The 19,949-nt window shown below is 53.3% G+C and overlaps 2 protein-coding genes across 5 annotated transcripts in view; one reads left to right on the top strand and one right to left on the bottom strand.

The window, feature by feature from the left end:
• Positions 1–11: 11 nt before the first annotated feature.
• On the bottom strand, positions 12–10,542 carry CCDC40 (coiled-coil domain containing 40). Of its 2 annotated transcripts, none has more exons than XM_053960333.1 (18): positions 10,492–10,542; positions 9,561–9,630; positions 9,258–9,421; positions 8,694–8,777; positions 8,392–8,611; positions 7,903–8,060; positions 6,963–7,085; positions 6,465–6,586; positions 5,476–5,719; positions 5,192–5,374; positions 4,027–4,272; positions 3,302–3,515; positions 2,605–2,774; positions 2,393–2,484; positions 1,963–2,083; positions 1,129–1,311; positions 756–914; positions 12–366 (listed from the first exon to the last, which is right to left on the bottom strand). In XM_053960333.1, the coding sequence occupies exons 1-18, from the start codon at positions 10,507–10,509 to the stop codon at positions 121–123; spliced, it is 2,817 nt and encodes a 938-aa protein (XP_053816308.1). In that variant the 5' UTR covers positions 10,510–10,542; the 3' UTR covers positions 12–120. The 2 variants fall into 2 exon arrangements, with proteins under 2 accessions (XP_053816308.1, XP_053816309.1); XM_053960334.1 differs by lacking the exon at positions 10,492–10,542 and adding an exon at positions 10,134–10,483.
• A 262-nt stretch (positions 10,543–10,804) lies between these two features.
• Positions 10,805–19,949, top strand: part of TBC1D16 (TBC1 domain family member 16) — a 31,796-nt gene continuing 22,651 nt past the window's right edge. For 2 of the 3 annotated variants that reach the window (XM_053960440.1, XM_053960439.1), the window contains exons 1-3: positions 10,805–10,899; positions 17,211–17,440; positions 18,637–19,216. In XM_053960440.1, the coding sequence (XP_053816415.1) occupies positions 17,269–17,440; positions 18,637–19,216 (752 nt within the window). In that variant the 5' untranslated portion in view covers positions 10,805–10,899; positions 17,211–17,268. The remainder of the gene's footprint in view (positions 10,900–17,210; positions 17,441–18,636; positions 19,217–19,949) is intronic. The other variant, XM_053960441.1, reaches the window with a different exon arrangement.

The raw sequence follows: 19,949 nt of genomic DNA, 5'->3' as shown, positions 1-19,949 counted from the left end.
GACAAAGTAAATATTATACCCTGCACCTGCTTATCTATTAGTTTGTTTGTTTATTTATTTACAAAGTCTGGAGCCTGTGGAAGAATGTGAAAGCTATTACATGTATTTTCTATGTTTCTGTCAGGCTTTCTCCGAGCCGAGCTTGGATCTCAAGCAGTGACTGAGCCACTGCAGAGCCCTTTGGTGCTGGGGCTGTTCCTCCTGGATCTGCTGCACGATGGTGTTAATGGTCTGCAGCCGCCCCTGCAGCTTCTCCTGCTGGTTCATGCAGGCCTCTTCAGAGTGGCACAGGGCCTTGTATTTCCCTTGCCTCAGTGCCTGCAGCTGCTTCTGGTGCGTCTGGTGGGCCACAAGCTCCAACAGGTTCTGAGAAAAGCAAAAGGAGAAGGGGCTGTGACAGCAGGAAAAGCATGGGCGGGATCGTGTCAGGTGCTGCGACCATCACGTTGGACAAGGGAAGGACAGAGCTGTGAATTCCTCACTGTAACAGCCAAACAGCACCCTCAAACAGCCTGAGTGTTGGAGGGGCACAGACGTCACAGAATTCCATAAATCAGAGAAAATCCCACATATGTAAGGCAGGGCTTACACCAGGACAGGGTTTCAATATTCAAGCTGGCTCTTGGTGAGCCCCCAAAACGTGCTCAGTTAATGTAACACCACACTGAACACGCCCAGTTGAGGACAGAGCTGGCAGCAGAGGAAGCAGCAGGCTCTGGCTGGCTCACATGCTCTAAGGGAGTGGATGTGCTCACCCATCGTTTCTCGTTCTGAAGGCATTCCCTGTCCAACATGAGGCTGTCAGTCTCAGCCTGGAGCTGGTGCAATTCCTGCTGCTTTTCTGAAAAGTTGTCATTGAGGGACTCTTGGATGGTCTCCAGCTCCTCCATGGTTTGGTTGCACTCATAAATGTTCTAGTGAATGGAAGAGAAGGGAATGGCAGATTTCAGTTCTCTAGTTCAGCTGCACTCCTGACCATCCTCCCAGAACTGGGTTTTGGGGGATTTTCAATGAATGGCTTTCCAAGCCTGCCCCTGTGCCGGTCTGTGCACGGACACTGCTGTGCTCACTGCTGCTCGCCACAAGGCCAGCTGTGTGAGCTCCTGCAGCCCCACTTTCCTTGCTCACCTCCTGGGTTTCCCTGATCTTCTTCTTCAGCTCCTGTTTCCTGCTTTGGAAGTCGCTCTTGGTGCTGTGTTTTAGTTTGCTCTGAGCCTCTGCCCGATCTGCTATGGTCCCTCTTTGGGAAACACACGCCTCCATCGCCCGAATCAACAGCTCCTGCTGCTTCTGCAGCTGCCCATAGCGGACCTGCCGTTTGCCAAGACCAGCTTCAAAATCCCAAACCAGCTTCAAAATCCCAAATGTTTACCAAGAGCACCGAGGGAAGCTGCCTGGGTGGCACATCCCACCAGCATAAAACAGATACGTGGGACATGAGTGCCTGCAAGCCAGATTTGATCCAAGTCCAAACCTGGTTTGCTGTGTGTGGATCTGGAAGGCAGAGGCCTGGATTATCAATCTGTCTACACCAATACTCAAAATGTTAGCCTGAACCTCATTAGCAAGAGCAGAAGCAAAAAAGCAGAAGCATCCTGAGAATGAAGGGGTTGAGCTTCTCTGCCAGGAGAGGGAACACTTCCCTAAACCAGTGATTAAAGTGATGCAATATTTAGTAATCAACACTGCACATAAATCAGGGGCACAGAATCAGGTGGCAGACATGCTGCAATTTAAATAGATTTCTTGGGAGTATCCAGATTCTGCTGAGGCTGGCACGGGGAATGTGTGGGCTGGATGTGCTCAGTTCAGTCGAGCTCCAGGGCTCTGGAGTCCCACCCCGGGCCCTGAAGATGCCACTTCTCCAGCCTGTTTCTCATCTCCTGCCTCATGTTTTAGCCACTCCAAGGCTGAGTACACTGGGTGGCTTCCCCTCCTCAGCCCTCCTTCCCCGTGCCTTACTTGCATCCTCCGAATCTCTGTTTTCATGTCATGGATTTCGCCGTGTTCTAACAGTGCATCTGTTGCTTCCCTCATCTCTTTTGCCAGCTGGAACTTCTTCTCCCACAGCAGGATCTGATGCCTTCAGACAAGAAAGGGGAAGGAAGGAGAAAGCTAGACCCCCAACGACCTGCCCAGTGCAGCACACTCACTGCCAGTTACTGGCAGACTCTTCCCACATGGATCTTGGCAAGGTCCAGCTCACACATGCTGGAACTGTTAAAGCCAACATCCTCCCAGCTCCTGCTGGTTCCAGAGACTGCTGAAACACCTTTCAAACATTCATCCCCTTCTCCAGGAAGGTTAGAAGCACATTTGCTGGTGCCAGGTGACTGCAGGAGAATGGGAACATGGACACAGTCACACAGGACTGTGGCACTCTGGTACCTACTCTGCTTCTACCAGGCTGTTCAGGAGCCTTTCCTTCTCCTCAGTCAGTTTACTGTGCCTCTCCTGCATCTCCATGGATTCTTTTTCTGCTGCCTAGATTTGGGAAGAACAAAACAGTGTTGTCAGGCTGAGAAGGTTTTCCAGGATCACTGTTTGCCTCTGATCTGCACGGGAGGCTGAGATCTGGGAATGAGGTGCCAGGTGCCTCAGTACCTTGAGAGACTGCACAAACTCATTCTCTGTGACAATTCTGCCATTTTGCAGGTCCTCAACGCTGCTGTTGTTCTTGTTGATCAACATGTTCAACTTTATCAAGTCATTTGACATGTCCTTCATGTGCCGTTCCACGTCCTTCTGTTCCTTTATTTCCTGCTGAAATTCATCTACGGGTGAACAGAAAAAAGTCTTAGAATTCCCCTGAGCACTGGGTTGAACAGAGACAAGGTGTGACAAATGGCTATCAGAGCTGGCAACACCTCAGGCAGAGCCACCCGTGTCCCATGACATGTCTCAGCCAAAATGATTTTCCACACACTCAAAAACGAAAAAAATGTTTTGAAGGAGACTCCTGGGGGAAAAAGTTGGGTTTGGCCAAGGAAAGTGCAGTCATTGCTGGGGACATTTACCTACCCACTACTTGCAAACTTTATTTAACAAGTGTAAGAGGTGACATTGTCACTTAGGGTCAGTAGGATCAATCCTTATAAGGATAAAATATTATTATTATATAATAATAATAACCAGGTGCAATCAGCAGGAGTGCCTGGGCTGTTGGAATTCTTGCTCACACACAGCCTGGAGCACTCTTTGGGGCAGGTCCAGCTTTTCCCATCTGTAACCCCCCACTCCCTTTTCCCCCCCTTCACAGATGAACATTTAAGGAAGAGTTGAACTTTGAGGAATGACGAACTTTCAAGGCGCAGTTTCCTCTGCTGCATGATGATGATTTGCTTCTGCAGCGTGTCCAGGGAGGTTATTTGTTCCTCCCGCTCCCGTGTCAGCTTCACCAGCTCCTTCTGCTCATTGAGCCAGTACTTCTGCAACGTCATCACCTCCGAGTTGCATTCTTCTATCAGCTTGTTCAGCTTGTTGATCTCAATTTCCAGTGGTCCCAGTTCTTGCCCCTGTACAAGAGCAAAGTTTGGGCTAAATCAGGCAGAAGCTGCCCGAGCTGTTTACAGCATCTGGACATTCCAAAGTTTGCACAGGACTCATTTCCCCATGGGTATCCATAAGGTCTTACACTGCCAGGGACAGATCTGGGAGTCATCCCAACAGGGCCAACTCTCAAACTACTGAAATCTCACTGCCTGCCCCATTCTCCCCTCCCCAGTGTTTGCAGATTTTCCTAACAAGATCCTATTTCCTCATTGATGCCATTTGACATTTTCATCAGGTGCAGGCAAGTCCCAGAGGGATCCGTGCCAGGCACGCCCTCATTTCACAACTCCCTTCACTGCATTATGAACTGATAAACAGAAACGCCTGCATTAACCAATGTAGCTTGTAAAGCACAGTGCTGATGCCTGCATGTTTGAACTACCCAACACTTAACACAGTTACATTGGTCAGGGACATCTGTGGCCACCACAAAGAATAAAATCAAAATTGGGGCTGAAACACAAAAGTACCTACCCCCTGCTGAGAAAGAAGCATCTCCAGCTTCTTGTTGTACAGGCAGATGATCCCTCCCTTCCTGTCAGACAGGAGCCTGGACTTTGCAATCTCATTTTCCTGGCAGGCGATCAGTTCGTTCGTATTTTTTATTTCCTTGTCCACCTCACTGAGTGTTTTTTGGTGAACTGTCAGCCTGCAGCTGGTATTGGTTGCGTTCAGCATAATCTGGGCCACATCGTTCTCAACCTTGTAAAAATCCAGCTCCTGGGAATATCAAGAGAGGAAACACATCACTGACCCAAACAACACCTTGTTGAGTTGTAATGCCACTTGTCCAGCACAGGACTCAGGGGATTGAGATTCTACTCCCAGGTCTGCACTACAAGCCATAAGCTACTTACCTGCTGTGTATCTTTGCTTCTCCATCAATTGCCAGGTAATACAATATCTACCTCTCCCATACAGCTGTTGAAAAGCATTAAGGAGCCTAAACATTCCAAAAACCTTTAAGAGCCCTCACTCATCCCTCCTGCAATGAGCCCTTGCCCAGCTGTCTCCAGTTACCTGCCACCAGTACCAGGACATCCCTGTACTGTCCCTTCTCCAGCACACCTGGCACACACCCCCCCACCTAACAGCCAGCACAGCACTCACGGGGGTGAGAAGGGCTGGGCTGAGTTTTCTAATGCTTCTAAGTGATCCAGTTATACACTCCCAGAGAGAGCAACTTATCATGGATTAAAGATTGGACTGTTGGACTGGCTGAACAGTCGGACTCTTCCTTGGATGTTCCTCAGAGCTGAGAGCTGCCTGCATCCCATTGCACGATGAATTATAGAAATAAAAATTAGTTAAAATTAGATTACAGAAGCACCACATGGCCAATGTTTTTCTTCAGTACATAAGAAATGCTAGAACTTCATAGTGAATACTCCCAGGGCTCATCATGTTGCCCCATTTTTGAAGTAAAGGACGGTGTGTTTTGTGTCAGGCCTTTTTGGCCAAGCTCTCTCACACACACCAGAATCCTGCAATAAGATCACAGGGAGAACCAGATTGGAGAGGAATACTCAGCAGAGCTTCAATGCAGACCTGAAACCAGAACAAAGTCACTGACAAACCCTGCTGGGGACCCACTGCTCCAGTGCCTCCTTCCCTGCCCTCCCAAGGGGGGATGCCATACCAGGTTGCTTTTTCTGTTCCGAAGTTTTTCAGCCAGCTGAGAGAAGTGCTTTGCAACTTTGCTGGACATCCTCTGGTCCTGCAGCTTTGCCATGATTTCACTCTCTAGCTGCTCGTTGGCATAAGTTCCCTTCTCTATACCCTTCCTGATGGACAGCAACTCATTCAGGTGAGCAGCCTGGTCCTAAAAGGTTGGAAGACAGAGACAGGATCACTACAACTGCCTGAGGAAGGGTATTCAAGTCAAGTATTCAAAAGGATTCATGTCCCATGGCCTCTCCTCACCATCTTGGTCCTGCTGAGGGTCTCCTCTGTCTCATGGAGAACTCGAGTGTAGGTGCCAGTCTGAACCTGCAGGGCCTCCTGCTCCAGCAGGCACTGGGCTATCAGTCTCCTTGTCACACTGGCATCATTCTGGGCCCGGTTCAGGAGCCTGACAAGGTTCTCATTCTTCTCCTCCTCTTTCCTGATGGACTTCCCACAGCCATGGATGTCCCCTTCTAGGGACTTGAGGTCACGTCTGTAGTTGCTGGAGGGGCAAAGAGGGTGGAAAGTCATCACAGGGATTGGTGCTGAACAGCCACCTACAAATTCCTCTTTTCAAACACGTCATTACAGCGACCACTGCCCAAGAAGGAAGATGTTTGTAAGGGCTCAGCTGCTGTGACAGTGCAGAGTCAGCAGGAGACGGATGGAGACATTAAGATTTAAAAGTAAATGTGTGTAGGAAAATTGATTCTTTCTTTCTGTACTGTCCCAGCCCCCATTCCGACCAGGATGGCACCATGTAAAAGCAGATTGTTTGTTCTCAGAGAATCAGTCAAGCTTTAAGGCTCATGAGCAAATAAACACTTCCTCTGGCAATAACAGGGAGGCTTTCCTGAACATTTCCAAAAGCCTCACAAAACCCTGATAACGAGAGATAAACCCTTCCTGACATCCAGCTCTTTGGAGTAGGAGATGTTGCAAAGGTGAGGGAACTCTTTTAAAGGAATAAAACACGATCATAAAAACTCTAAACAGCTTCAAGAACCCCCCACATTCTGAGGAAGAGATGTGGTTAGGATAAAGAAAACTGCAACAAAGGAATGTGCTTCTCATCCTTTAAATTTATTATGTACTTCAGAGCAGGGAACTTGTTCTGCCTGACACGCCCTGCCCACACAGTGCTAACTAAACCCCACAGGAGACACTGGAATCCCCTTCTAGAATCCCCTTCTAGAATCCTCCTGCCCGGACCTGAGGTGTCCTCAGGGCCTGCTTTCAGACCATACCTCAGCAGCTCCTGAGTGACAACATAGGCCTCGTCCCTCTGCTTCATTCCAGCCAAGCTGCTGTTCCAGTGGTCCATCAGCTTCTTTTTCTCCATGTTAATAGCCTGGACCTCCAGATTGGCCTGGGGAACAGAGAGATGGCAGACAGGGTGAATCTACTCTGTGTTAAAATAAAAAAAAATCGTGTTACAATACAATTTTTTCTTTTCTTGTTCATAATGTGCTGAGCAGGATCAGCTTCAACTCCGTGGCTGGTTCATTTCTCAGCAGCCCACAGAGCACAGGTCTGCATGAAAAAAACTGCTGAGAAGGGCAGGAGGAAGTGATTTACAGGCACTTCTTAAGGACAAAGGAAAAGAAAAAAAAAGTCCTCATTCTTCCAAACAGGAACAAACTGTGAAACTGTGTTCCACATTGTGCACACCACGTGAGCATGGGCCAAAGGGGTCAGCCCTGCCAGAGGGAAATATTAACCACAAGGGACAAGTCCCCTCCTACCTCACTGATTGCCTGCCGGGTCACTTTTGTGTCCTCTGCCTGGGCCACAAGCTGAGCTTCAAAGAGAGCAATTTGTTCCTGGAGCTGGTGGACTCTCCTTGTCAGCTGGTCCAGGAAAAGGTCCTGCAGAGCCAGAGCCAAACAGTCCAGGCTGAGTCATGGAATCTCAGGCTAAACCAACTGTATCCTACAAGAATAATATCAGCTAAAAAAGGAATTAAAACTGGCAACTGGATTAGACTGGAGTCCTACTGAAACTTTCCCATTCATGCACAAATGGCTCACAACTGCAGCAGGGACGGCTTGCAGGAGAATGAAACCTTTGCTGACTGTTTATTATTGCAGCTGCAGCAGTAAATTGATTGTGGCTCTGAAGCCACAATCCCTCCTGTCAGCACTGAGTTCACCTGTCCAGCTACTGGGAATCTTAATAATGTATATATTTGAAAATCCTTTGTTAAAGCCCTCCTAAAGCCACTGTATTTCAGCAGTTTGCACGGAATTCTGCACCAGCAGTACCCCGTGGATTGTGTCCTGGAAGGCAGCAGAGGGAGCTCCAGCACCGGCTGGCTCTGCTCATTCCCCAAGTTCCCTTCCCATTGTGGAATTCTGTGATTCAGAATCATTCTCAAGACCCGTACACATGATATTTCTTCATTAAATATCCTCTTTCCCCCACAGCCCTTCTCCTCGAGTGAAGATTTACTGTCCTAAGGCTTGCAAACCCTCTGGGCAGCGTTGCTTTCTGGGGCAGGCAGCGTTTCTCCTTCTTTTCAGAAAAGCCTCTGGATTTATTTTTTTCAGTTATTTGAGAAAAATATCCCCACTCATTTTCCATGATTCAATCGCTCTAGCCTTCCTCCTGACAAGGTGGAACATCCTCCAAGACTGATTGCTGGCACCTGCATTTATTTATTTCAAAGACAGCTTTTCTCGGTACCTGTTTTTTCTTTTCCACCTCAGCCTGGATCTTCTCTGCCTCAGCCCTCTTTGCTGACTGTTTCATCAGTAAAAGCCTATGATGCGTGTCCTGGTCCATGTTCTGCACGTAGAAGAGCTCCAAGGCCAGGTTTTCAATCTGGGTCTGCATTGCAGAGACTGGGGGACAAGAGGCAAAATAGTTACAGAGAAGTTTGTTTGTAGGGTACACCTTAAACAGAGATAAAAGAGAAAAAAATACAGAAGCTCCTGAAGCAAAACTCTCACACATCAGCTGAACCAGCCCTCCCCAGCATACATATTTACATCAGCCTTGGAGTACAGCTCCACAACCAAAGTTCCTGGCAAGCAATTCCTGGATTCCCAGCTCACAGAATTCCAGGAGTGAAACTCTTTCATTATTTTGCCGCAATATTCCAATCCAGTGCTTGCCTTAAAATTCCAATTAATTTCTAGAACTGGGAAACCCTGCCAGGACTGCCTGGGTCACCTTTCCTGCGTTCATCATCTGTGTTGTGACACGTTTCCTTGTGAGCCCCCCTGAGGCCCTGCAGCTCCTCCTCCAGCTGCAGCCGCGCTGCGGCCGCCCGGAACCGGCGCTCGTGGCTCTTCTCCAGCTCCACCTCCAGCTGCCCCAGCTGCTGCTGGGCCCCATAGAGGATCACCCCCAGCTCTTCCCTCTGCTCCTTGCTGGTCTTCACGGCTGATCTCTGCAGACACAAGAGGGGAGGAGCTGTGTCCCAGCAGCTCGGGCAGGAGGGGCTGTGGGGAGGCAAAGGAGAGGCTGGCTACCATTCCATGGAGGTCTAGGTTCACTTGTTCTATCTGCTTGGTGAGGTAATTCTTCAGGGCAGCCTGGAATCTTGTCATCAGGGGCTGTGAAGAAGGACAGCATTATTAAACTCTGTGTAAATAGATTCTGAAGAAGCCTCACTGCTACGTCCCCCGCCCAATAAAACATCTTATTTCTGCCACAGACACTTGTGTGCTTATTTTAGCTACACTCACTGCAGCAAGTGAGAGATGTTACAGAGTGGGTTTTTGCAGATGCCAAAAAGTGAGAATATTTGAAAATCAGGACCATGCCAGAAGAGCTACATCTGAGAACCCACCCTGCTCACTCTTGCTGCAAGGACTTCTCTTTCAGAAGGGATCAGGGTTACCCACTGCATTGCTCACTTCTGAACCTGCAGCTCTGGGGTCAGGACTGAGTGGCACAGCCAGCAGTTAATACTCTGGCAAAACTGATTTTCACACGGGCAGCTGAACAGCCACTGCTTACAGCTCACCTCACGCGCTTCAGAGGAACACAAACACCAACCCTGCAAAGAACAGCAAGATTCAGAGACTTCTCACATGCTCTGGATCCAGGACGATCAGTTCTGTTTCATCTGCTTTTTTGCCCCTCCGTTTTCTTCTCTCGTGTCCCTCAGCTGCCTTGTCCTGTCTTTGGCTGCCACCATCACTGGGGAGCTCAGAGGTCGGCCCTGCATGGCAAGAGCTGCGTCGTCCTTCGCTCCCTGGGCCACGAGGAAGGGAAAAGGTAAAGCAATGGGATTAGGCTTCAGAGCACTGTGCCTCTGGTTGGATTAGCAAGGACCAGAACGGGAGAAAAGCAGAGGCTGTGCTCCAGATACATCACACAGGCACGGGGGGTACCTGGCTTGGTGCCTGTGCCCGGCTCTGCTGCAGGGGCTCCTCCACCTGGGCCTGGCTGCTCCATGTCACCCTGGCCGGGGGGACAAATGCTGGTCACAATCTGCACAGCCTGGCAAAGTCTCAGCTGATTTCCCCCGAAACATAAACCTCCTTTTCCATCTAACTCTACGTACCCCTCCACATCTGCTCGCTTTTGTCACGAGACGTGAGCAAGGCAAGCAAAGGATCAACACGAGCTGGCCTGGCTCTAGAGCCAGCACAGAGACACTCCCAAAACACAATTACAGGGTCCCACTCGTGCAGAGCCCAGCCACAGCCCTGCAGCCAGGCTTCTCCCGCAGGGGGACTGAGGAACAGACTCCTCCATTGCCATCCCATTCACCCGTGGCCTGGCACACGGCACAGGTGGAAAGCAGAGCAGCACATTGCCATTCCCATTTGATTTTAATGCTGTGGCATGTTTTTGCCACAGGGCGCAGAAGTTTAATTTGGAAGTTTAATCTCATTTACAAGAACAGTCACCCAGCAAGCACTGGGATCGTAAAGATCCTGACAAAACTTCACACCACTTACACTTCCACGTGCTTCTAGTTCGCATCTATTTTAAAAAATCCCTGACAGATTTAGTAAAGAAATTCTTCCAGCCAGCACAACATGTAGTCAAATTATTCTCGTTCTTCTTTCTCTCCATAAAGAGAGGGTGAGCAGCGGGACTGGGCACGGGGCACGCACCGGGGAGCCGGACGGTCCCGGGCCGTGCCGGTGGAGGGGACGGAACCCAACGGGAGGGGATGAGACGGGCGATGCGGGGAGCAGTGGGGCAGACGGGCGGGATGGGATGGGATCGATGGGATGGCTCGGCACGGCTCGGCACGGCTCGGCACGGCGGAGGAGCCCCGGGCAGGCCCGGCCCGGCCCAGCCCCGACTCACCCGCGGCGGCTCCGCCATGTTCCCGTTGCCAGGCAACGCGTCAACACCCGCTCACGTGACCGCCCGGGCCGCACCACCGCGGCCCGCGGGGGGGGGGGGGGGGCTCGGGCCGCACCATCCGCGGCCGCGCGGGGGGGCTCGGGCCGCGCTCCGTCCCCCGCCAGCCCCGGTTCCGCCCGCGGGCCCCGGTACCGGCACCGGGCGGGTCCCGCTGTGCTCTCCTCGGGCCGGGCAGCCGCGGACGGGCGGGGCCGCAGGGCGGGCACAGCCCCGCGGGCCGGACGGAGCGGGCGGGCGGCGGCAGCGGCTCCGCGCAGGGCCGGGAGCGGCGGCGGCGGCGGCGGCGGCGGCTCCGAGCCCGCCCCGGGCTGGGCAGCGCCGGGAGCTTCCCCGGGCTCGTCTGTGCCGGTAAAGCGGGGCCGGGCCGGGCTGCGGGCGGCGGGGCGTGGGGATCCTGTAGCGCTGCCCCGGGAGCCCCGGGCCCGGCACCGGGATCCTGCCGGTACCTGGGCACGGCCGTGTTTGATCCCGCTCTTTGTCCGCCCTTCCCACGGCGGAGACCCGCGCAGGGCGGCGGGAGCGGGCGGGTGCTCCGGGAGAACGGGAGCTTGCCCGGGGGTCGGGATGCTGCCCCGGGGGTCGGGGATGTTATCCGGGGGTCGGGATGTTATCCGGGGGTCGGGATGCCGTCCCGGGGGTCGGGATGTTATCCGGGGGTCGGGATGCTATCCGGGGGTCGGGATGTTATCCGGGGGTCGGGATGCTATCCGGGGGTCGGGATGTTATCCGGGGGTCGGGATGCCGTCCCGGGGGTCGGGATGTTATCCGGGGGTCGGGGATGTTATCCGGGGGTCGGGATGTTATCCGGGGGTCGGGATGCTGCCCCGGGGGTCGGGGATGCCGCCGGGGCCGCTGGTGGAAATCGAAATAGTTCTCAAACTTTCTCTTCCGTTCTTTCGGTGCGGCTCCGTGCAGTTCGGGGTGTTTCAATGCTTTCCTTCCTTTTGGGGACCTGGTTTTCTCCCAGGTGACCCCAACATCCACCTGAGCCCTGTTACCCGCGGGGAAGGTGGGTGCAGGATCGCTGGCAGCGGCCTCGGGGTGCTGCAGGCAGGGGTTGTGGGGTGCTGCACTGCTCTCCGTGCTGCTGGCACTCTGTAAAACAGCTCGGCTGCTTCCTCTGGGAGATCTGCCTTTCCGGATCTCAGGCTGGGCGCTTGTCTTGCAGAGGTGTTTTGTTCTTAGCTGCTACTCGGAATAGGAAGAGCAAGGAAAGTCCAGGGTGTTGGAGTGGCAGAGGTGGTGCGTGCTCTGATGTCTGTCCCACTGGGAACAGAGCTTGCAGTCAGCTCGCCCAGCCAGCTGTGATCCACACTCCTGCGGTGTGAGCTGCTGGTTTCTGAGGATCGAGTCCTGACACTGTTATCGGGACACAGCAGCAGGATGTTGGGAATAAAAAGCCATAAAAGCGTTTCCTGTGGCCCGAGCAGTGCAGACAAGCGAGGTGAAAAGCTGGTAAATCGGGGACGGAGGCACATGTGGCACACACGGTGTCTCAGTGGCAGCGTGTGCTGCCGGTGAGTTTTGTTTGCCTTTTGTTTGCTTTTTGTTTGCTTTCTAATGCCTGAGCAGGTGTGGCTGGGAGCAGCCAGCCCTGACATAGCATTCCCTTTCCCTTTTCATCCCTGGAGTCACAGCCCTGCAGGATTCAGGCTGCTGCCCCTTTTTTACCTGCTCAGCTGAGATGCATCTGAAGTTGGTCCTGCTGTAGCGACTGCATTTGGAGGTGTGGAGATTTTGGCTGTTCCCTTCCCTTTTCTCTTGCTCTGTGAGCCACTGCTGCTCCAGCAGGGCAGCAATGAAACACTTTCTGGCGACCTACATAATTCTCCCCATGAGATGGGATGACTTCAGAGTGGCTCCCCATGGTAAATGCTTTTCCTTGATTTGGCTGGATCCTCTTAACTGGCTCCAGCGTAACGAGGAGTTTGGAAAGCTTTTCTCTTTTTACTCCCAATGTCGAGGTGTTGTAATACAGAGGGAAGGTCGTGCAAGGGCTCTCGTGTGCCTGTAGAGGAGCAGAGATCAAGTGAGTGACCAGCTGAGGGTGGCACAGCAGATCCACCCGGGGCCTGGGGGCAGCTGAGTCCTGACTCCAGGCTGCCCTACTCCCGTTGCTCTGTGCTTGAGAGTTCCAAACCTGGCATTTGCTGTTCCCAAGAGGGGAAAGGGGCAGCAAATTGTGCAGTGTCTGAGCCCCACCGCTGCAGCGACTGTGCGCTCCTGAAATATGTAAAATTAAATCCCAGTTATTAAGGGCAAGGAAGAAAACGAGCCTTTTTCTTCCCAGAGACATTTCATTCCTCAGTGCGGCGCTGCTGTTTGACAGCTCGTGTTTCTCGCCGTGCCCGGGCACGCTGCAGGTCTCACATTTCACTCCCAGAGCCCCGCAGCTCGCTTGTGTGGCTGGCAAAGCGAACGTGCCCTGCGAGGCAGCGCGCACCGAGGGCTCAGCACCGGAGCTGCGGCTGCAGCCGGCCCCGCTCCGGGCTGGCAGAGGAGCCGGGTGCTGCGGGTGCCCCCGGAGATGTGCTGGGTGTGTACAGCGTGCATCCCCGGCCAGGATACAGGAACCTGCAGCAGCGGGTGCCGAGGCAAACAGGATCCTGGGGATGGGCTCCCGAGGAGGGAACGGCGTCCTGCGGGAGCGAGCAGCCGGTGCCGGGCTGGACACTGCTGGCTGGAGCTGGGCAGGCTCTGGGGAAGAGGTGCCAGGCTGGACACTGCTGGCTGGAGCTGGATGGGATCTGGGGAAGAGGTGCCAGGCTGGACACTGCTGGCTGGAGCTGGGGAAGAGGTGCCAGGCTGGACACTGCTGGCTGGAGCTGCATGGGATCTGGGGAAGAGGTGCCAGGCTGGACACTGCTGGCTGGAGCTGGGCAGGCTCTGGGGAAGAGGTGCCAGGCTGGACACTGCTGGCTGGAGCTGGATGGGATCTGGGGAAGAGGTGCCAGGCTGGACACTGCTGGCTGGAGCTGGGCAGGCTCTGGGGAAGAGGTGCCAGGCTGGATCCTGTTGGCTGGAGCTGGACAGGCTCTGGGGAAGAGGTGCCAGGCTGGACACTGCTGGCTGGAGCTGGAAGGGATGTGGGGAAGAGGTGCCAGGCTGGACACTGCTGGCTGGAGCTGCATGGGATCTGGGGAAGAGGCACCACGGGCGGTTGCAGGAATTGGCTCCCCAGCACTTTCTCACTCACGAAGCTGAGAAGTGCTGGCACCGTCTGGGAGAGCAGCCAGGGCTGTGTGAACACACACAGGAGCTGGGGAGAAGATTTTTAGTGGCAACGGTTGGTGTGTGGGAGAAGAAAATGTGTGTGTGCTTAATAAATATTGGCACTCGGCAAGAGCTTATCAGCTAACACAGCGCTTCAGCTTCTGGAGAGCTGAGCTGGCTCTGCCACACTGAGAAGAATCCCTTCAGATCAGCAGATAAATATGAAATTAATTTGAAAAATGGGGATTTTTTTGAATGGTGCTGATTTACTGCTGTGGGAGGGTTCCTGCTGCTTTCCCAAGCGCACACAAGAGGCAGCAGCAGTTCCTGCCTCTCCCCACGACCCAGGCCCCACGGATTGTGTGTGCAGATGTTGTCCCACGTGGAAAAGGGCTGGCAGTAGAGCAAACCCTGCAGATTTGGTCTCTGTGATTTGCTGCTTTGTGTTGTATGAGCTCCTGTCTTTTAGGAAGGAGGTGCACTTTCCCAAGCTGAGTTTCAGGGACTTTTGGGGTTGTACCAGCAGGCTAGATGACCTTCAGAGGTCCAGTCCACCATCTGGTCCCCACTGGGACTGACTGGCTCTTTATTTCTGCGGCCTTTGAGACCCCAGCGTTGTAAATGGCCCCTTGGGGTTCCCTGTTGTGGTGCACCGTTGTTCCAGCTACTGGAATGACTAATCTAGGTATTCCCTGCCACAGTTCAACGGCCTTACAGCCTCTCCTGTCCTTCATCGACAGCTCTTCCTTTCTTTGGCAGTGACAGTTCCCATGTGTGAAGACTTTTAATACATTTCCCTCACTTTTATCTTCCCTTGGCAATCTCTTTCCCTGGCCCAGATAACTCTTGTCACCCTCCCCGAAGCTGTCCTGTGACTTGCATCTGTTTTTCATTAATCCCGCAAGCAAAGCTACAAAGAATTCCCTGGCCTGTGAGAACAGTGAAAGGATTGAGTTTCCTGGTGGTATTTATATATCCCAGCGTGTCTGGCTACTGTCTGCAGCACTGCAGAGGTCTCTGATTCCTGATGTGCAGCTTTTCTGCAGGACAAGTCCAACGGACTGAATCTCTGAGCTGGCAGGACCCCGTGTTCCAAACCTTTTGTCTTTTTTTTTTGGTTTCCTCTTCCCAGCCCTGTGCGTACCTGCAGCGCCGTCCACCTGCACGTGCAGGCAGTGCTGAACAACAGGTGCTCTGCAGGATCAAAGCAAGACTTCCCTTTAAATTCCTCTGGCTTTCCAGGGAGCAGCTTCTGATCTTTACCTGTCGCTTTGTTCTTTCTGTGCCCGGTGAAAGCTCATTAAGTGGTGCCTCTGTTGGCAGAGACGTCCTGAGCCTCCCCTGCCCTCCTGGGAGCACCCTGGGAGCTGCAGCAGGACATCACACGCCCTCTTGTTTCTCATGAGCCCTTCCAGCTCCAGCCCCTGTGTTTCCTGAGGAAGCACTCCCTGGCCAGCAGCAGCAGCCAGCTGGTGCCTCCTTCCTCCTGTGCATCCGCTGGTTTTTGGGGTTCTGAGGAAGCTGCTGACAGGGATGAAGGTCTGTGCTGCTGTAGCCAGTGTTGTGCTGACAGGTGACCCTGCCCAGGTGTGCTGGAGGCCCAGGTCTCCGGCCAGGTGGCTCCACATCACTGCCTCTGACTCCCCTGGCCCTGTTTGGAAACAGCATGTTGTAACTCAGTGTGGGGAAGGAGAAGTTGCACCAGAATTTACTGTCTGTTCTTGCAGGGTGCAATGAGGGGAAAGGTGTTTTGCTCCTTAAATGTGGTTGAGGCAAATGACTTTCTGCCAGGTGTTACCCAGAGCCTGAAACTGTGGGTTTTGGCAATGTGGACAAGAATGAGCTTAGGGCTCCACTGGTGTTTGGTTTTTGGGGCTGAGACATGAGGATACATGTGTCTGGTGACAGGAGACAGGAGTGTGCAGGACTTGCAAAGTGATTCTCTTATCCTGAACACTTGCTGGTACAGAGCAGGGTTGAGGCTCCTCCATGAAGTCCCAGCAAAGGCTGAAACACAGGAACTGCCTCTGCTGTGATTCCAGCTGACAAATGTGCCCACTGCCAGTTAAACCAATAGTTTGTCCTTTAATGGAGGCTCTGTCAACAGCTTGGCAGTCTCATTTGCAGTCTTCTGCATGTACCAATCTGTCAGAGGCAGGACAGCTGTTTTCCTTCCCTGCAGCCCTCACTGCCCTTTGGGAAATGCCCCTTTGCCATTCCTGCCTTCTGCCCTCCTGGGCTGGCTGGATTTGCCATCAAAACCAGATTAAGGAAATCAGAGCTGTTCAATATCAGACAGTGCTTGCTTAGGCCCTTAAGAATTTCCTCAGAAGATGCCCCAGGCCAGGGCCTGTCTGCTGTATTTTCCTCTCTGGCTCTCGTGGCCATGCCCTGCAGCCCAGCGTGGGACTGGTCCCCAGGAGCACCCCGGGCTGAGCTCCCCCTGGGCCTGGGAGCGTGGCTGTGGCTGGGCTGGGCTGGGTCACACCGGCCTCTTCGCAGCAAGCTGGGCCATGGTAACACAAAGGAACAGAAGTGGGAGTTTCCTCTTCTCCTCTGGTTTTGGCAGAACAGAAACTGCTGTGGTTCTGGTGCTTCCCAGCTGGGGATGGCTGCAGAGAGCCTGCTCTCACTTTGTGTGAGACCCTCCTGCTCTTCCAGCACGTCCTGGTCCATCTGCTGAATGCTTTAGAGCTTGGGTGACCCCTCTGGGTCCACTGCAGAGCTCCTCATCAGCAGCCCCAGCAAGCAGCACATCTCATTTATTTGGGGGTGAGCTGGGGATTGTGCTCCACACTTCTGTGAAACTCTGGGCGGGTGAAATGTTTGCCTTGAGTTGGTGCTCCGTGTCCAGGCTCTGCCCTCCCTGGTGAACACAGGGCTTTTGAGCCTCATCTCTGGCAAGGCCCAAAAGAACCCAAACCAAACCCAAAAACAACCTCACAGAGAAAAATCCCAACCCCGAAAACCTCAAACACACAGAAGCAGCAAGCAGGAGACGAAGTGTGTTTGATTGATGTTGTTTCTGGAGATGCTGTGGCTGGAGCAGCAGCCCCATGTGCAGTGCTGAGGTCTCAGCCATTCCTGTGCTGAAGGAACCTCTGGGATCAGCTCTGGCTCTGTGACATCCCCGGGTCAGTGACACCCCGGGCAGGTCCACACGCTGAGCTGCTCCCTCAGGGGGGATTTCAGCGGCCAGCATTGCTGCTCTGCCTCCTCCCTGTGGTGTTCTGCTGCCTTCATGTTTCTTCACTGCAGAGAAAAATGTCCTGGGATTCTGTGCTTGAGCACCTTTGAGGCATGAAGGTGATGTTACAGATGCACAGCATCAGCGGGCTCTTGCCTGAGGTGTGGATTGATGGGAGACTTGTCCTCAGACAGTGGGTGGCACGTGCTGAGCTGTCGTTATTTTGGTTCTCACGCTATCTTTTCCTCCTCCTTGGCAGATCTTCTGAACTTGGCTCCTGACTAGAGCTGACAGATGATGGAAACATTTCCCTGGCGATGTCTCTGGGGCGACTCCTCCGTCGAGCCTCTTCGAAAGCGTCCGACCTCCTGACCCTGACTCCCGGCGCCGGCGCCTCCTCCGTGCTCGATGGGGACATCATCTACTCCAAGAACAATGTCTGTGTCCACCCCCCTGAGCTGCTGCAGGGCGTCGGGGAGCACCATCCAGGTGATGGGGTGTTGCAGACGCTGCCCATTCTCTCTTTTTCTCTCTCCTGGGTGTTGCTTCAATCAAGTTCTACACCGTGGGCTCTAAGAAATGCAGAGGTGCCAGTGGGGGACAGGGCAAGGCAGTTCTGTGGAAGGCTCAGGAAAGCCATCCACGAGCTGATCCATCTTTAGCTCTTCTTTTAGTAGGAAGATTGGTGATATTGCTCCTTTCTCTTCTGGTCCAGCATGGATTTACTGGTGTAGTTTTGTGCAGTCAGAAGTTGTCATGTGAGGACATAACTTCTGTTGCTCATTCATGTCCCTGAATTGTTCAGGAAATCCAAGTATCCTCTTGTAGCTGTCATTGCTGGAGTGGCCTCGGCAACCGCTGGTAAAGGGAAAATCCAAAAAGCCTGATTGAGGCTGCATGCACTGGAGTAAATGAGGATAAATCCTGCTCTGTCCTTTTATTCTCATCTGTTCCTGTGCTCTTTCATGTTCTCATCAAAGACCTGTGGCTCTTGGCTTAGCTTCACAAAATGAATTATTCTCTGAACACTGACCCTTGCTTTCCTTTTGGTGTGGGTGTCTTCTTTTTCCATTGGCTTCCCATAAATACTGTAGCCCTTCAGCTACACTAAGGTAAATATTCTTGAGAAATCAATGTTCAGCTGGCACTTGAAATTGTTTAACTAAGAAACAGTAGAACTTTTTCATGTGGGAACATATTTTATAATTTACTCTTGATTAGTAAATCTGTCCAGGAAGTCCAAGTATTTGCATGTCATTTCTGTGTTCAGTTAGGCCAGAGGGAATTCAGACTATTCAGAAGCCACATGTGGACTTGAAATGATTTGCAAATACTGAATAATGCTGAGCACTCCACAATTCCTTCGACAGAATTCTGTCCCGGTAAATTAAAGGGTTTGTTTTGCCCGTGTGTAGTGGTAGTGGAGCAGCAGGAATCACAGAATGGTTTGGGGTTGGGGGGGGGACCTTAAAGATCATCTCCTGAAAAGGTAAAGGGAGGACCCTAAAGATCTTCCCTGCCATGGGCAGGAGCACCTTTCACCAAACCAGGCTGCTCAGAGCCCCACCCAGCTCGGCCTTGAACGTTTGCAGGGATGGAGAGATGGGGAAAGGGAAGTGTCAGGGTAATGCAGCTCCCTTGGAACGACTCCGTGTCACACCTGCTGCTCCTGTGCTCTCTCTCAGGCTATTTGTGCTTGTACCTGGAGAAGGACGAGCTGCTGGGAACCACGCTGATCCTGGCCTGGGTGCCCAACTCCCGCATCCAGCGGCAGGATGAGGAAGCCCTGCGCTACGTCACCCCCGAGAGCTCCCCGGTGCGCAAGGCGCCCCGAAAGCGCGGCCGCCACGCCCAGGCCTTGGGCGCCGGCCGGCCCGCGTCCCCCCCGGGGCAGAGAGGGGCGCTGGGCCTCAGGGGGGACGAGGTCCTCACCGTGTCCCAGCTCGTGAGGGACGGGGCCCCCTCCTCGGAAGGGGAGACGCTGCCGCAGAGCGGCGCCCGCCGGTCCCCGCAGCCGCCCCGCAGCGACTCAGGGACCCTGTCCACCGTCAGCTCCCAGGAGGAGCACAACAGGTCGGAGGGCACGGAGGAGGGCCTGGACTGCAGGGAGGACGAGGGCTCCTTGGAGCTGTCTGCTGACGATGTGAGCAGGGACAGCACGTTTGACTCTGATTCTGATGCCTTCTCTTCCCCCTTCTGCCTCTCTCCCATCAGTGAAGCCCTGGGGAAAAGCAGCAGTTCCGTGTTCATGGACAGTGAAAGCAGGTGAGTGCAGCCTTTCTCTGCTTTCTGGGTGATGGGTGCTGATCTTGGAGGTGCTGAAGGAAGTTGAGAAACTTCACAGTGGCGTTGAGCTCAATGCTCTGTCTTGCTTCAGACTCCTATGGAGTGTACAGGGAAGTGTCAGCCAGTTCTGCTTCTGCTTAGTGAACCCTGGCCCCAAACATCCAGGGCTGTGTATGTCCTTTCAGGTGAACAGTCTTGAGCCCTGGAAGCAGCACTGCTAAATTAAACGGGTCCTTTGTTGGGCTAATTGGCTCTGCTGAGGTTCTGAGCTTGCTGCTTCTCGTGCAGAGCCACATCAAAGGGCCCTGCTGACTTCCTGAGCCGTGGGCACACCTCCAGGCCCTGTGTTGACACGAAACCTGCGTGTGGGAGCTTGTTTTGCTGTTCAGAACGTGGTCCCACTTCAGACAGATAAATATCAATTCTTGCATGTCTAACCTGGGTATTTCAGTCAGTGCTTCCCAGTGTCACCTGCAGTAAACTCCACAGAGGGAAAGAGGGCACCTTGGCAAGGGAATAGCGAGCAGGAGGGCACCTGTGCAACTCCCTGTTCCCATACCCAGTGGTTCTGACTTTCTGGGCCCTGCCCCGTTGGCGTGTTACTCATTCCCATCTCAGGGAGGATGGATGTGCTGCATTCCTGAAGCACCATGGTGCTGATTTTTAGGCTACAACTCAACTTTAAAACTACACCTGAAATGAGGAGAAACGA

Source organism: Vidua chalybeata, chromosome 19 (assembly GCF_026979565.1).
Source record: "Vidua chalybeata isolate OUT-0048 chromosome 19, bVidCha1 merged haplotype, whole genome shotgun sequence".
NCBI classification, from domain to species: Eukaryota; Metazoa; Chordata; class Aves; order Passeriformes; family Viduidae; genus Vidua; species Vidua chalybeata.
The sequence above is the reverse complement of the archived record's forward strand: the minus strand, read 5'-3'. Positions and strand labels throughout refer to the sequence as shown.

Excerpts from the sequence above, each read along its gene's own strand:
- CCDC40 (XM_053960333.1), bottom strand. Across the intron at positions 8,778-9,257 it reads TCGTCCTGGATCCAGAGCAT|CCCCTGATGACAAGATTCCA; the intron begins GTGAGAAGTCTC and ends CCTTCTTCACAG. Across the intron at positions 915-1,128 it reads AGATCAGGGAAACCCAGGAG|AACATTTATGAGTGCAACCA; the intron begins GTGAGCAAGGAA and ends TCCATTCACTAG.